Source organism: Amorphotheca resinae, assembly GCF_003019875.1.
Source record: "Amorphotheca resinae ATCC 22711 unplaced genomic scaffold M430scaffold_9, whole genome shotgun sequence".
Lineage (NCBI taxonomy): Eukaryota > Fungi > Ascomycota > Leotiomycetes > Helotiales > Amorphothecaceae > Amorphotheca > Amorphotheca resinae.
The window spans coordinates 1,375,004-1,388,568 of record NW_020194479.1 but is presented as its reverse complement, the minus strand read 5'-3'; the positions used below and the strand labels follow the sequence as shown (position 1 = coordinate 1,388,568).

Below are 13,565 nucleotides of genomic sequence, written 5' to 3'. Positions count from 1 at the left end.
CTACAACTATAAAGAGGACAGCCAGACTATTATTAACTCGCTATCCCCTCTTTTTTAACACCGTTAATAGGATAATATAGGGTAGACTATAGGCAGATACTAGGTTTAGCACATTAGTAAAGCGGATTAGTATTAAGTTACTAATTAATAGTCTCGTACTAGTATTTGCTTACTAGTCTTGACGTAGATACTACACTGTTTATTTAGTAGATCATGACTACTTTCTTACGTTAGTCGTTACAAAAGTTTTCCTGTTAGTTACCTAGATTAATTAATTAATTACCCTACCTGTGTGTCTTACTTAAGAGTCCCTAGTTACCTGTTTATCTTACCTTCTTTTCTTACTTACGCTCTCTTAGTACGGGTCTTGCTTTATTACCTCTCTATAGGCTCGACCTAAGGACTAGAGGATTCGAGGAAGTACTAGTAGTAGGGATCTCTTAGCTAAAGAGAAGAGGCTATAGTCTATAGACAATTAAATTTAAATGTGACTATCTATATAAGGGACGAATATAATTATTACAACGATTAATATTACTTATAACGATATTTCGTCGTTTTACGTATTAAATTTAGTAAATAAAGTCCGCTATCCGGCCTAACAATTGATTATACACCTAAGCTTAGTCCTTATTAAGTTAAGACGGCCGATCACCTTAGTAAGAGGTAACTTGTTTAGTGTTAAGAAAGAAGGTAGAAGGTAGAAGGTAGAAGATATACTAAGCTACAGGGTGGATTAGGTAGTGTTCTTAATGTTATCGCTTACTTAGTTAGCTACCGTTCCTACACTATTAAATCTCTTATACTGTAAAAATACCGTTTACTCTCGCTTACTATATCTATACCGTACAAATACCGTTTACTCTCGCTTACTGTATCCACACCGCAGTTCAGAATCACGTTACTCCGCTAAGGTACCCTGTGTATATTCGGAAAAGGGGCCAATGTATTCGATGCCTTATCATGTTTTGGTGCCTGAGGATATAACATAATTGTGGACATCCTCAATGTGGCGTTACACTGCGAGGCTATGTTATAATAATCAAATCAATTTCGCTGATTGGATCATATTTGTATAAGGCAAAATGCGCATATTCATGGTAGCTCCAACCCAGGTTCAGTCACGGGGACCATCTCTGATTTGGCAATATTCTCAATTCCGAGCAGATCAAGATTTGGGATGGAACAAATGCTGAAGGTCTATAAAATAGAGCGCAGGCGGTCACTAAAGGGCGAAAGAACCAAGCTTGTGTTTCGACTATTTGGCAATTGCTATATCTTTCACGCGGGTCATATGTACAGTAGAGGAAACGCCACAGTAGCTTAAAAGATACGCTTTTCGAGCTATTTGGATACGTTAGTGCCGGAATCAAAACATATATAGGAGATTATGAAAACATACCCTCCATGGGTTGTTCAATTCGAATCCCAGTGGAGCTGCCGAATTGTCCGTCTGCCCTCTCAGGAATCCCGTCAATCTCCGGTCGCGGTCCATCACTGTATTCTAGTCAATATCGTCGAGCGTCCTATATGAGGATGTGGAATTTTACTTTGCTGCACCATTGTTAGCCTCCTGTCCTCTCGAGTTAGAGCAGGCGGTGCCGGGGGTACTTACTCTGTCCCATTGATCAAGCGAGTGCCTTGCTCTCTTCCCACCGTTCTGCATATGTCTGAGCTTCGACAGTCCAGCACCAGTAATTCCAAACATCTGCGAATCTTAGCACGGCGGTCTTCCTTCCAAGGGAGAGGAGGTGGGGTGGGTTCGGGAGGTACGCACCCCAAGCATGATCCCATACGGGATGAGAGCTTCGAAAGGAACGCCCATCGTGACAATCGTAAATCAATCCTAGCGCGCAAGTTAGCAAATCCATTCCTCGCTGTAGCCCTAGAGATCCGCGTACCCAGTTGGTGTTGTACTGCAATTGAATGGTATTTCTGGTGAAGCGCCGGGTGACTTGACGTTGGATCGCAGTTCGGAAGTTTGACTGCTTACCTAAGCGCTGGGTTTGGGGCACCGGGGAAGAACGACAGCTCTGGGGTTGGAAGGGGATAAGTGAGCGATATTACAACTCCACGATCGGATTTCGACTCGATTCAAGCCTGATCTACGTGTCGGAAGGCCTCATGCATCTGCATCTATTGTATCTTTGATTGATACAAGGGAGTTGTGGCTTGATAACGCGTTTTTCTGCATCTGCCCCCTTCGCATAGCCGCCGCTGAACGCACTCGAAGCAAGCTACGAACAGTTACATGACCGAGAAAGGGACAGAAACTTGCGCAACTGTCGCATCTTCGACTTTAATTTACTGTCGAAGTCAAAACCCGGTCTGCTGCTGTTTCCTGCCGTCAAGTTGCGCCCGCGCGCATCCTGAGTTGCCCTCTTGAGCGCCTCCCTGCGCTGCGCGCCAACTGTCCCGCTCTTGATTTCGAACAACACCTTTTCGAAACCAAAAGCCATCTTAAAATACGAATGACAAGAAATACATGAAATATGGCGGCAGCGGCGCTCATAGAGGAGGAGCTCCAGAATAGCATGGCCCTTTCTGAGGAGGATGCCGATTTCGAAGAGGACGATGAGCTTCCAGCAGACGTGAGGGAGGCTCACGCTGATGCTTTTGCAGCGAATATCCAACTTCAGAATGGGATGCTCGAGGAGCGGGGCAGAGACCAGGATAATAGGGACGGACGGGAGAGAGATGAAGAGGCGGTCACTGATGAAGACGCCGAGGGAGAGGAGGACGACGAGATGATCGATCCAGGGACAAACGTTCACAACGGCAAAGAGGGTACGGAGGAAGCAGATGATGATGAGGATGGAGAAGGCGTTGGCGCCGTCAAAATCCAGCCTGGTCTTTCGGAAGAGGACGATGAGGATGTCCTGCCCGGTTCCGACGAAGAAAGCGCTGCCAGTATTGACGATGACGATGATGAATCCAAAGATTCAACAGATGCAGAGGTAGAAGCACAATGGGAGCCAGCCGCTGAGGAAGAAGAAGAAGAGCCTGCAAATCCCAATCGCTGCATGTATGTTCAGACCCCTCCTTCAGCTACTAAAACCTCCTGGATACTAATGTGGGTGCAGATTCTGTCATCAAGATGAAGAGAATGACCCCAGCGAAGAATTTGAGCTGTACCTATCTTGCGATGTTTGTGGTGACAATGGTTTGTTTATCGGTTACTGAGTACGGAGTAAACGAGGCTGACAACGTTTTAGCACATCGGCAATGCGCCCGCAATGCTAATGCGCTCAAGTCGGAAGATGGTACGTTGCGCAAAACCCTCTATGCTATCTTATTTGATTCAATTCAATGCTAACAGCCTAAATTGCAGAAGCAGAACATTGGATCTGCCCAGAATGTGTCACCAACCATCTACAGCCCGACCCTGCTGCTGCAGAACCGCAGGATCCAAGCGCAAGAAGAATTTCAAGGGACAGAGTTCCTGGAGATCTTCTACCAGCGCAGCGGGGCACAGTCAAGCCTGATTCGCATTCTGTTTTTAACCAGCTGATCGCGCCTGAAGATCCCATGGATGGATCTCGTCTGCTGCGGAAGCGGAAGACATCTTCTGTGGACACGGAAGCTGAAGAAGCATCTCGTGCATCCCCGATAAGGAGACGGCAACGTGATAAAGATCTCACTTCTGGTGACCCTCACCTTCCCCAGCCAGAAAAATCTCTCGTAGAAAGCAAGGAGGAGATGGAGATCGACACCCCGGCCGAGCCGCTTGTAAATGGCAACGACAAGAAATCCGAACAACCAGTGAGCCCACGCGCATCAAGGTCCCTGAGACCAAAGCCATCATCAAGTAATACGCCTGTCAGTATTACAGAGAAGACAGCGACCAGCATCAAGGTAGTGTTCCGTATTGACCCAGTGGAGCTTCGACACATTGAATCACGGCCCCCTAAACCGAAGAAAAAGAAGAACCGTAGTGCCTCTGCACCACGTTCATCAGCTCCAGTTTCTACTTACGTCCCACCTAGCTATTCTCAGCCATTCTATTCTCTTCACGACAGAGAGATGGATGAGTTGAAATCAAAACCATACGGCGGTATCCTCACAGAGGCTGAGGCCAACACAACTGTCACACTTCCGAAACCTGAGCATCGACGGCAATTTGACGAAGCACGGCAAAAGGCCGAAGAAGAATGGAAGGAGAGAGTTACAGCTGCAGCCGAAGCGGCTGCAGCGTCTGGGGTCAAGAAAGCACGGAAGGTATCTGGCCCCGCAAGTCAAATTGAATATATCGAATTCGGGCAATATCAGATCGACATCTGGTATGCCGCTCCCTACCCAGAGGAATACAGTCGGAATAAGGCGCTCTTCATCTGCGAATTCTGCCTCAAATATATGGAATCCGACATTGTTGCGTGGCGGCACAAGACCAAATGCCCGTGGAAGCACCCTCCTGGCGATGAAGTATATCGCGATGGAAAGATCATGATTTTTGAGGTGGACGGCCGCAAGAACCCCCTCTACTGCCAGAACCTGTGTCTCTTAGCAAAGTTATTCCTCGGCTCAAAAACACTCTACTACGACGTCGAACCATTTCTATTCTATGTCATGACCGAATATGATGAGCTGGGGTGCCACTTCGTAGGCTACTTTTCTAAGGAGAAACGGCCTAGCAGTCTAAACAACGTCTCCTGTATTCTCGTTCTTCCCATCCATCAGCGGAAAGGCTATGGGCATCTGCTCATAGACTTTTCTTACCTCCTGACCAGGGTTGAGAAGAAGACCGGATCCCCCGAGAAGCCGCTCTCCGATATGGGACTCGTCTCATATCGAAATTACTGGCGGCTCGTTCTATGTTACTACCTCCGAGATATCAAACCCGGCGATCAGATTCCTAGTATTAAGACGATCTCAGATACAATGGGTCTGACACCGGACGATGTTATATCGGCTCTTGACGCACTAGGTGCTCTGATTCGAGACCCTGTCACGGGCACATATGCGATGAAGTTGAAGACTGACTATTATCGAGAGGTTATACGACAGCACGAGGCGAAGGGCTATGCGAAGCTGAACCCAAAAGGATTGGTCTGGACACCATATATCATGGGACGAGGGAACGCATCCAATTTCGATCTTCTACCACCACTCAATACTGTTGCACCGAGAGATGAGGACGAGAATGAAGAGATGCTCGACCCAACCAAGCTTTCCAATACAGGCAAGCGCGACTTTGATACCTTCAACGAAACCAGCGGCGATACATACGCTGTCACAGAATCTATGGGCAAGCTGACCACTACAACCGGCGAGCTCACCAGAGCACTCTCCATCGAGGGCAGCAGTGGGAGATCAGCATCCATACCGAAGCTGAATGGCACGTCGAAGAAACCTTCATATTACGAAGTTGCGGCCTCCATCCCGGCCACCCGCTTCGAAGTCTTCCCCCCTGCCCCCGGCACCCGCAAAAGCACCGTCCTCTCCCGCCCCTCCACCTCCCGCCACCGCTCCTCCATAGGCACCACGCCCTCACGCCCACCGCTCAAACGCACGCCCTCGCGCAACTCCCCCGCCCGTCCCCGCAGCTGCACCTCATCCAGCCGACGCAACGGCGGCACCGGGCGCGGTCCCGGGCGCTGGCCGAAAGGCACCAAAAAGAGCGACTTCGGCAACGCCGACAGCGGGCCCGGGCTCCCTCCCTCGTCCCGATCGCGAAGCAGCCGTCTCGGAACCGAGGTGCTGCTCGGCGAAGAAGCCGCCGACGACGACGACGACGAGTATAAACTCGAGAGCGTGGAACCCTACGAAGAAGAAGACGAGGAAGAGGAAGAAGCAGAAGAGCAAGAAGATGAAGAAGATGACGAAGATGCGATCCTCTTTGAGAAACCACGAACGCGTCGTGAGCCTGCGAGGAGAGGACTGGGCAAACCACCGCTGAATTCGCAGAATTTGGGAAAGGGCAAGGGCAAGGGGAAGGGAGTCTTGGATGAGCATGCAGACACGGAGATGGATGATGCACAACCGCTGGTCATGGGCGATATAGATGTTGATGCCGAGGGGGAAGATGAGTAGAACAAAACCTAATTAATAACGGCTAAATCACCTGTCAAGGAACGCGGTATATCAGGTGTTCAGGGGATTTGGGACAGGATCGGACTGTGGTGTTTAGGAGTCTTCTTTCTTCTTTTTCTCCCCTTTTCCGAAATTTGCAGACTTGGTCGGCGTGATGAATGAACAAATGAACGGATGGATGGATGGATGGATGGATGGATGGATGGAATGAAGGGATGGGAGATGGATGGATGGATGGATGCTTGCTTGTCTGTCTGTCTATCCGTGATGTCTGTCTGTCTTGATATATATTATTTTGTACTATATCCTAGCAAGCAAGCGCACGGGTGATTGACTGATTTGATTGATTGATTGATACCTCCTCTACTAAACTAAACTGGAATAAACCAATTTACTTTTTACATGGCAGATGAAAAAAGTGCGGACATTGGGATTTGTTCGTTTGTTTGACATCATCATACCTTAATAGAGATAGAAGAATCACGTACGTGTGGGAGATTCAATAGAATGATATTCCATTTCTCACTCCTCCCTTAGTAGGTACTGATGATTAATTTTCTATACCTATACGTACTACCGGTACTTGTATGTATGTATGTACGACTGAGCCTCCTAACGCTCAGCTAGCTCACTTGCCCCCCTTCCCTGTTATTTCATTGCGTATTTGTTTCCATCATCGCGGCCCAAGGCTTTTATGAGCGAGCGAGCGAGCACGGGTAAAGATTCGAGGGGGGCATATCAATCTCTCTTAATCTCACACAAAACAAAATAAATAAATAAACAAACAAGCCGGCGCCCGGACTCTGACGATAGCAGCAGCAGCAGCACGCTACCATTCAATGAAAAGCCCCTGTTTCTGAACTCCACAGCCAAAATACCCAGCCAGTTCCGCTTGGACCTTTTTCCGGGAAAGGAGTTCTGGTCCTGAGGGAGGTTTGATGATTTATGCAAAGTAAGGTTTCCACAAGACGCCTTCCAAATCCTCGAGCTGCTCCGATGTGAAGTACTATATGGAGGGTTAGTAGTGCTCATGGTACGCCGGGGGGGGGGGATGGAAGGAAAACGAACCTTCTGGTCGGTGACCCAGGTGTCCTGTCTGGTCTTCTTGAAGTCCGCCAGGATAGTCTTCACAGCTTTGCCGATGGCGCCCGCATCATTGGCAGCTCTCGAAGCCAACAGCGCTAGAACCTCCGGCATCCATTCTGGTGGCGGGGTGGCGTATGGGAAGGCCGTCACTGACGCACCGAGACCCAACACTGCAGCATGTCTTCGGATGACTTGCTGGTTAGTGCTGACAGGAGTACTCGCGCCGGGCGTCGTCTTCTTCTTCGGCATGGGGTTCTGCATGAGGGCGTCTGCGAATTTCTTCTTGAGGGAGGACAGGATATTATTTCGAAGCGCAACGGGCGAGCAACGAATCATACCAGCCAGAGTGGTAGAAGCACCCATCCGGACCTCGTGTTGCGGATCTTCAAGCATTTCCGCTACCGCGTCAAAAAGCTCCTGCTGCTGCTCGGGTTTGATGAGGAAGATACGGCGAAAGTAGATGACTTGCATGTTTATCAAGGTGCGAAGGCGTTGGTGCCAAGAAGTGGACATCTTGCCAATGCGGATAAGGGCAGAGATGAAGTCGCCATCCTCGCCAGAGCGGAAAGGGATATTAGGCAGGTGACGATAAACAAGGTAAGATAATTGCTGTAGCTCGGGATCCTCCTTGACATCCATCATGTGCAGGAGCTGCTCCATGAAGACATCCGGAAAGAAGTCTAATAGTTGTGTGCATTCATGAGACTGAAGTGTTGTATCCAACCACAACAAGACAGTCTTGCTGCCCGAGGTGTAAGAAGATGGTGTCTGTTGACCTGGAGCACGTTCTTTACGCCATACTTCGAGTCGGTTAAAGACATCCTTGATGCTTGCTGTAAACTCTTTGGAAGGTTGGTAGGGTTTGATACCAATAGAGGAAGCCGCCTTGTTCGCGCTTAAAAGCGTATCGACATCCTTGAAAGCCTCGTAGTAGCGAGTGCGATAGATCGCGGCGATAGTACGTCCAATTGCCTCCCTGACGCTCTTGTAAGGATGATCGATGTGTGCAAGAAAGTCTTCGAGAATTGGTTTCTCGGCACGGAAATGCCAACCCGCATCCTGTATAGCGAACTCGAGTAACTGCACCTTTGAGCTTTCCTTAAAGGCAGCGTTTGACGACATGTCCAGCCTGAACGAACTGAGCTTGTCAAATATCTCTCGTGCTTGTCTCGGATCCTTCCCCGAGATAAGCATGTGCAAGCAGGTCATCCAATACTGGATGTTCTCAGGGGTAAGTCCATCAGCGAACACCTGGAGCAAGATCGGCACGGCATAGTCCCAGACCTTATTGCGAGTCTTGATTGGCCATGAAAGGGCAGAAAGCATGAGAGCTGCCAATATCTCCGACGTTGCACGATGCTGATGTTTATCGGTACCGTCTTCGAAGGTTGCTTTGATCTCCTCCTGAATATCCTCAAACGTGGCCGCAGACAAATCAGCGTATATGAGACTGAAAGCGGAAAGTAGGAGCATGACGTGATGGAGTCTGAATCGATCCGATGTGGAGTCACGAGGCTCTTGTTTCATGAATCCGAAGTACTTGTGATACCATTCGCGGGTCAACAAACTACCGATCTGTTTCCTGGCAGAAGATTCCAGCTCATCATAGTCCGTAAACTCATCCGGGTTGGCCTTCATAGCTTTGAAGCTGTCACCCCAAACAAGCCATCCTGGAAAGTCTCGGTCAACGAAGTACTCGGGCAATTCTGGCTTCGCAAACCCAGCTAGGAACTTTTCGGTCCAGTTCGGATCGTCACGATCGACTTTCACCTCGATGGTATTACGTGGCTTCTCCTCCTCGCGGATAAACTTCTCATAGCTGTGATCGTATACCGCGCGAGTTTCGATGAGACTGAAGATGCGGGTGAGCATCTCAGCATAGCCGCTTCGGAGTCCTGGGTGGTCATCGATGGAACCTTGAACAGCCAGCTCGATGAAAGACGGTGGTACAAGGGTCTGGGTTCGAAGGCCTGCATTATGGATGAAGATGGTACATTTGCCTGCAATCTTCCAATGTGAATTCTTCGAAAGCTCAGTGAGGCGATTCGCCAAATCGAGTTTCTTCCTTTCGACCTTATCTCTTCTTTGCACGAGGAAGTCATGCCTGGATTTGATCTTTGCTGTGCAATCCTCCTTGGGTTCAAAGACCTGCAATAGATCTTGGTCGATAACCATATATGTCTCCAACGCCTTGCCAAACTCGAGGAGACTGCCATACAAGGCGCTGTTGCTGACCTTCTGTATGGAGGCTTTATCAACGGAAGAAGTCCGGATATAGAGGTTAATCAATCGAGGAGCAAATCGCCAATCCTTCGAAATGGTCTTCGTTAAACTGCTGAAGAGTAAAGTGTATAGAGAACCTTTGATCACATCGTAATCGTTCCTATCCAATGCTTGTTCAAATTTGTCCAGGAGGGGAGGGATGACAAGAGGTCGTCCGCCGACCAGGCTCTTCAATGCAGATTCTAAGGCAGACTGGGCATTGATACGGACTTCAGCATACGAGGACACCGAAGATTCAGCTAAATCCAACAGGAGAGTCTTATCAAGGGCGGACTTTTGCCTGGCAGAAGAGTTGTGTTTCGCTCGTTGGAAATGGTATATCCCAGCCCGTTTGATCAAGAGGGGCCGTGGATATACTTTTCGCAGGCCGTTGACCTTAAAGGCCCGGATATCGGCGGCGTAGAGTTTGGTGACTCGCTCCAATGTATGAGCAGATCGCTCGTTGCCAACATCCGTAATCCACGTCCTATAGGTCAAGTATAAAGCTGTGAAACAAGCAACATCATCTTCCTGGCTCCGCGTCAAGAACGAATGTATTTTTGAAAGAAGGTGGCCAATATCTTCGCGTCGTTTGTGGATCTGGACATAGGTAGTACTCTCTTTCTCAAGGAGATACCCAGCGCGATAATGGAACTGTGGTCTAGTCTCATCGTCCTCAGCCGTCTCAGCTAAGGAGTTGTCATCATCATCCGTTGGCGCAGTCATGCCCATCGAGATGTCACCATCAGCATCTCGAGCCGAGTCGGATTGACCCGACGCCTTCTTTGGGTCAAAGAGCGTTGCAATACCCGAGAGTATAAGACGTAACTGGGAAAGATTTCTCGAGACCTCATCCGACCACTCCTTGTTCTTGCCCTTCCTACTGATGGATGGGTTGTCACTTATGAGATCTGTGAGCCGCTGCATCGCGGTATCCACTTGGGATTCAAATAGTTCCACTGCAAATGAAATTTCCTCCGGAGAAGGAAGATGCCAGTTGATCGTCAAATTGGAGGGCTCCATGCACTTGCCCCAATCGCTAACATCCAGGCCCCTTTCAATGACTTCCGGCTCATATAACGCGCTATCGACGGGGTAGATAAGAGTGAGGTTGAGGAGAAGGTGGTGGATGTAGTTTGATATATGAACCGTAGGTGTGCCGCGGCATTTCTCCTGCATGTAAAGCGCAATGTCAAACAACTCCTTCTTGTAGGGCAGAACACTATCGCCAACGTGAACTATAATCATGCTGAGCATACTAATATGCCAGACCAAGGCCCGATCTCGAGGCAAGACATCAACGCCACTATTTCTATCCGATGCAGCATTGTTGTAATCGATCTCGTTACGAATACCGACGATGAGCATGGGGACGAATATCTTCAAGGTCTTTTCGGGGTTGGCCTTGCATAGGGAATTGCAGATAAAAGCCATTGCATCTCGGGCCTGGTGAACCACATGGCCGCCAACAAAAGTCGCAACCTTCTCCAAAGCCTGGTCAAAAATCTCCGGCGAAAGGGAGGAGAAGAGCGGCGAAAGAGCGGCGGGCAGAGTGTTGATCACACTCTCTTCGGGCGACCCTGACCGCACCCTCGACGACTCAGGAAGATTCTCCAAGAGCGTGAATACTCTGCCCAGTAGAGACAAGACAAATTCACCGAAGCCAGCTGTTGATGAACGGACGATGTTTGCTTCATCCTCATCACTTAGTTCCGTCCGGTAGTCTATCTCAATGTTTGGTCCCTCTCTTTCCATACGCTCCATTTCACCCTGGACCCATTGAATGGCAAGTGCACTATCATGAATATCGCTGCGATCCTTGGTAAGATCGACGAAGGGTACGCTGTAGGCAACAGTCTGTATGAAGTTTAGGGTGTGCTGTGTTTTCGACAAGTCGTTAGCATCGATGCCTGGCAATGCCAAAGCCAGAAGTGCAGTAACGTGGCATCGCAAGCCTTTATGCTTTGCCATGATACTGGCTACCATCTGCAGACTACACAGAGATGATTGTGTGCGGTGGACTTCTACCAGGCCCTGCAATGAGGGATAAAATCGTTGCAAAGCTCCTGGTAAGATCAGGTGTGGTTCTAAGTAAGCCAGACCTTGTAAAGCACCAAAAAAGTAGTTCAGGGACTTGGCCCGCTTTGAGAAAAGACCCATGAACATAACCTCTTTCAAGCTCAAGACAAACCTCCTCTTCAGCTCATCATTAATTCGACGCTCTGGTGGTGTGTCTAGCTCTCCGCTCTGTTCCCTGTTCCAGCGCATGACGAAGAAATCAACCAAATGGAATACGATTGACCCCAGCATGTCCGTCCAGGCGCCCTGGTTGGATGGATGGAAGAATGTATCGATGGATTCCATCATGCCCTCCAGATTCGAAAGAATAGAACCTGGCTTGTCTAAACACGCGGGGGACAGTGACATTCCGATCCACCGCGCAATCGAGTATCCTATCGGGTTCTTTCTTTTATCCTTCTCCAGATACATACCAAGACCTGATCCAAGATCAATAATCGAACTATACGGTGAGCTTGCCTGGCCCACAGGTATCTCGGTCAATCGTAGCAGGGCTGTGAATATCAGATCGGACTGATCCTTGGTAAAGATGCCATACTCGGAGAATTGGACGTGCTTGCTCGTCAGTGAATCTCGGGCAAGCCGGGAGAAAATATCAAAGAAGCATATATCGGCCTGCTTGGAGCGCGCGACAAGGGACCAGAGATGGAAGAAAGTTGGGAGATAATCTTGGGGTTGGAGCTGGCCGGGCTCATCTGGTGCTGGGTGCGTGGGCATGAGCAGGTTCAGGGAACCCAACACTATGAATGCACCGCTAATATCTGATGTGCTGAAGTAGGGCAGCATCTCTTCGAGCATGACCTTCCTTTCTTTAGGATCAAAGTACTGGTATGCATGGTTGCAAAGCGGGATAAGGTGCTTGTGGTTTCGTTTTCGTGAGCTTTGATGTGATGCGATTTCGGAGGGGAGAACAATGCTTTTCAGTTCCTTCCATAACGGCCTCCAGTCTAATATGAGGTCTTCTCCGGGTTTCAGATAGTGCTTTCTCCTGCGATGCGTTAGCCATGCGCGAAAATGGTCTTCTCGAATCTCATAGCTTACTTTGTCAACAAACGAAACATACTCTCAAATCTATCCGCAGCTGAAGAGTCTATCCCGGGGGCCAAGCAAAGCATGTAATAGAGCTTTACGAGCTTGACCCGTAAGGCTCGTGTGATCTCGAACTTGAGATTCAGCCATCCCCTCAGCTCTCTCGTCCAATGGACGGCACCCGGTGCAATGTCTTCCGCCTTGATCGCAATGTATAGCTGCTTCAAGATTTCCTCCAGGGCCGCATTTCGTTCCGCCTCTTCCTCGACATTATATGGGAGGAGCTTGAAGTAAGGGAAGGTTCGAGGTCGGTATCTCTTCTGCTTCTCTAAATCGATCCCATTGGAGCTGCAGCCGAAGCCAGGCGACGTTGCGCGCGATATCGAATCCGATGCGCCGTCTTGGATGAGGTTATGGAGGATCTGTGCGTGGCTGCGGCCACCTGTATAACCGTCCTCCATCGTGTGAAGAGACTCGGTTCGGGAGTCGACCGTTCAACCTCGTCCTCTCGGAGGATCCTAGATCTGAGATCTGGTTAGCAGATGGTCGGCGAAGGGCGCGCTTCGAGGATGGCGGGTGGCGGTATGCTTTACCTCAGTCCGGGGTCAGGTCCAAGGCTCAAGGTAGAGAGAGCTCCTCGTCCAGACGGGAGCACACGACCTTGTTGATGGCAAGTCGCGCGGACAGCTCATTCAGATTTCCCGAGTAGCCAGATGGGTTGGAGCAACGCGACACCCGTATTGTCAGTGGTATTTTCCGTAATTGACGCTGGACAGCGAGTCGGCTGCCAGGAGATGATGTTGTACGGCCTCTCGAGTTGGACGCGGCAAGGACACACAGCCAGCCTCGTCCTCGCTGACTGTACACGACCTCGTCTACTAAAGTCCGAGCCTACGCCCAGCTGATAAATGGTCGATCAGATAGGTAGGTATGGGGTATTAGATGGTATTAGATGGTATGATGATAATCTCATATTCTGAAACAGGATGGGAGCAGAAAGATGGACCTGAATCTGTAAATCACAGTCTTATCTACAAGCCGTGGGTACTTTTTGTCTTTTGGGGCTCCAGGTCGACGTT

General features: G+C 49.3%; 3 protein-coding genes across 3 annotated transcripts; 1 reads left to right on the top strand and 2 right to left on the bottom strand.

Moving 5' to 3' along the window:
• Positions 1-1,369: 1,369 nt before the first annotated feature.
• M430DRAFT_106155 (hypothetical protein) lies at positions 1,370-1,825 on the bottom strand (the record flags this gene model as incomplete). Its single annotated transcript, XM_024861057.1, has 3 exons — positions 1,370-1,497; positions 1,612-1,708; positions 1,778-1,825. The coding sequence occupies 3 exons, from the start codon at positions 1,823-1,825 to the stop codon at positions 1,370-1,372; spliced, it is 273 nt and encodes a 90-aa protein (XP_024719210.1).
• Positions 1,826-2,494: 669 nt separating this feature from the next.
• M430DRAFT_143971 (hypothetical protein) lies at positions 2,495-6,030 on the top strand (the record flags this gene model as incomplete). Its single annotated transcript, XM_024862860.1, has 4 exons — positions 2,495-3,025; positions 3,084-3,163; positions 3,216-3,263; positions 3,332-6,030. The coding sequence occupies exons 1-4, from the start codon at positions 2,535-2,537 to the stop codon at positions 6,028-6,030; spliced, it is 3,318 nt and encodes a 1,105-aa protein (XP_024719209.1). The 5' UTR covers positions 2,495-2,534.
• A 943-nt stretch (positions 6,031-6,973) lies between these two features.
• Positions 6,974-12,947, bottom strand: M430DRAFT_106361 (hypothetical protein; the record flags this gene model as incomplete). Its single annotated transcript, XM_024861077.1, has 3 exons — positions 6,974-7,036; positions 7,099-12,445; positions 12,499-12,947. The coding sequence occupies 3 exons, from the start codon at positions 12,945-12,947 to the stop codon at positions 6,974-6,976; spliced, it is 5,859 nt and encodes a 1,952-aa protein (XP_024719208.1).
• Positions 12,948-13,565: the final 618 nt, after the last annotated feature.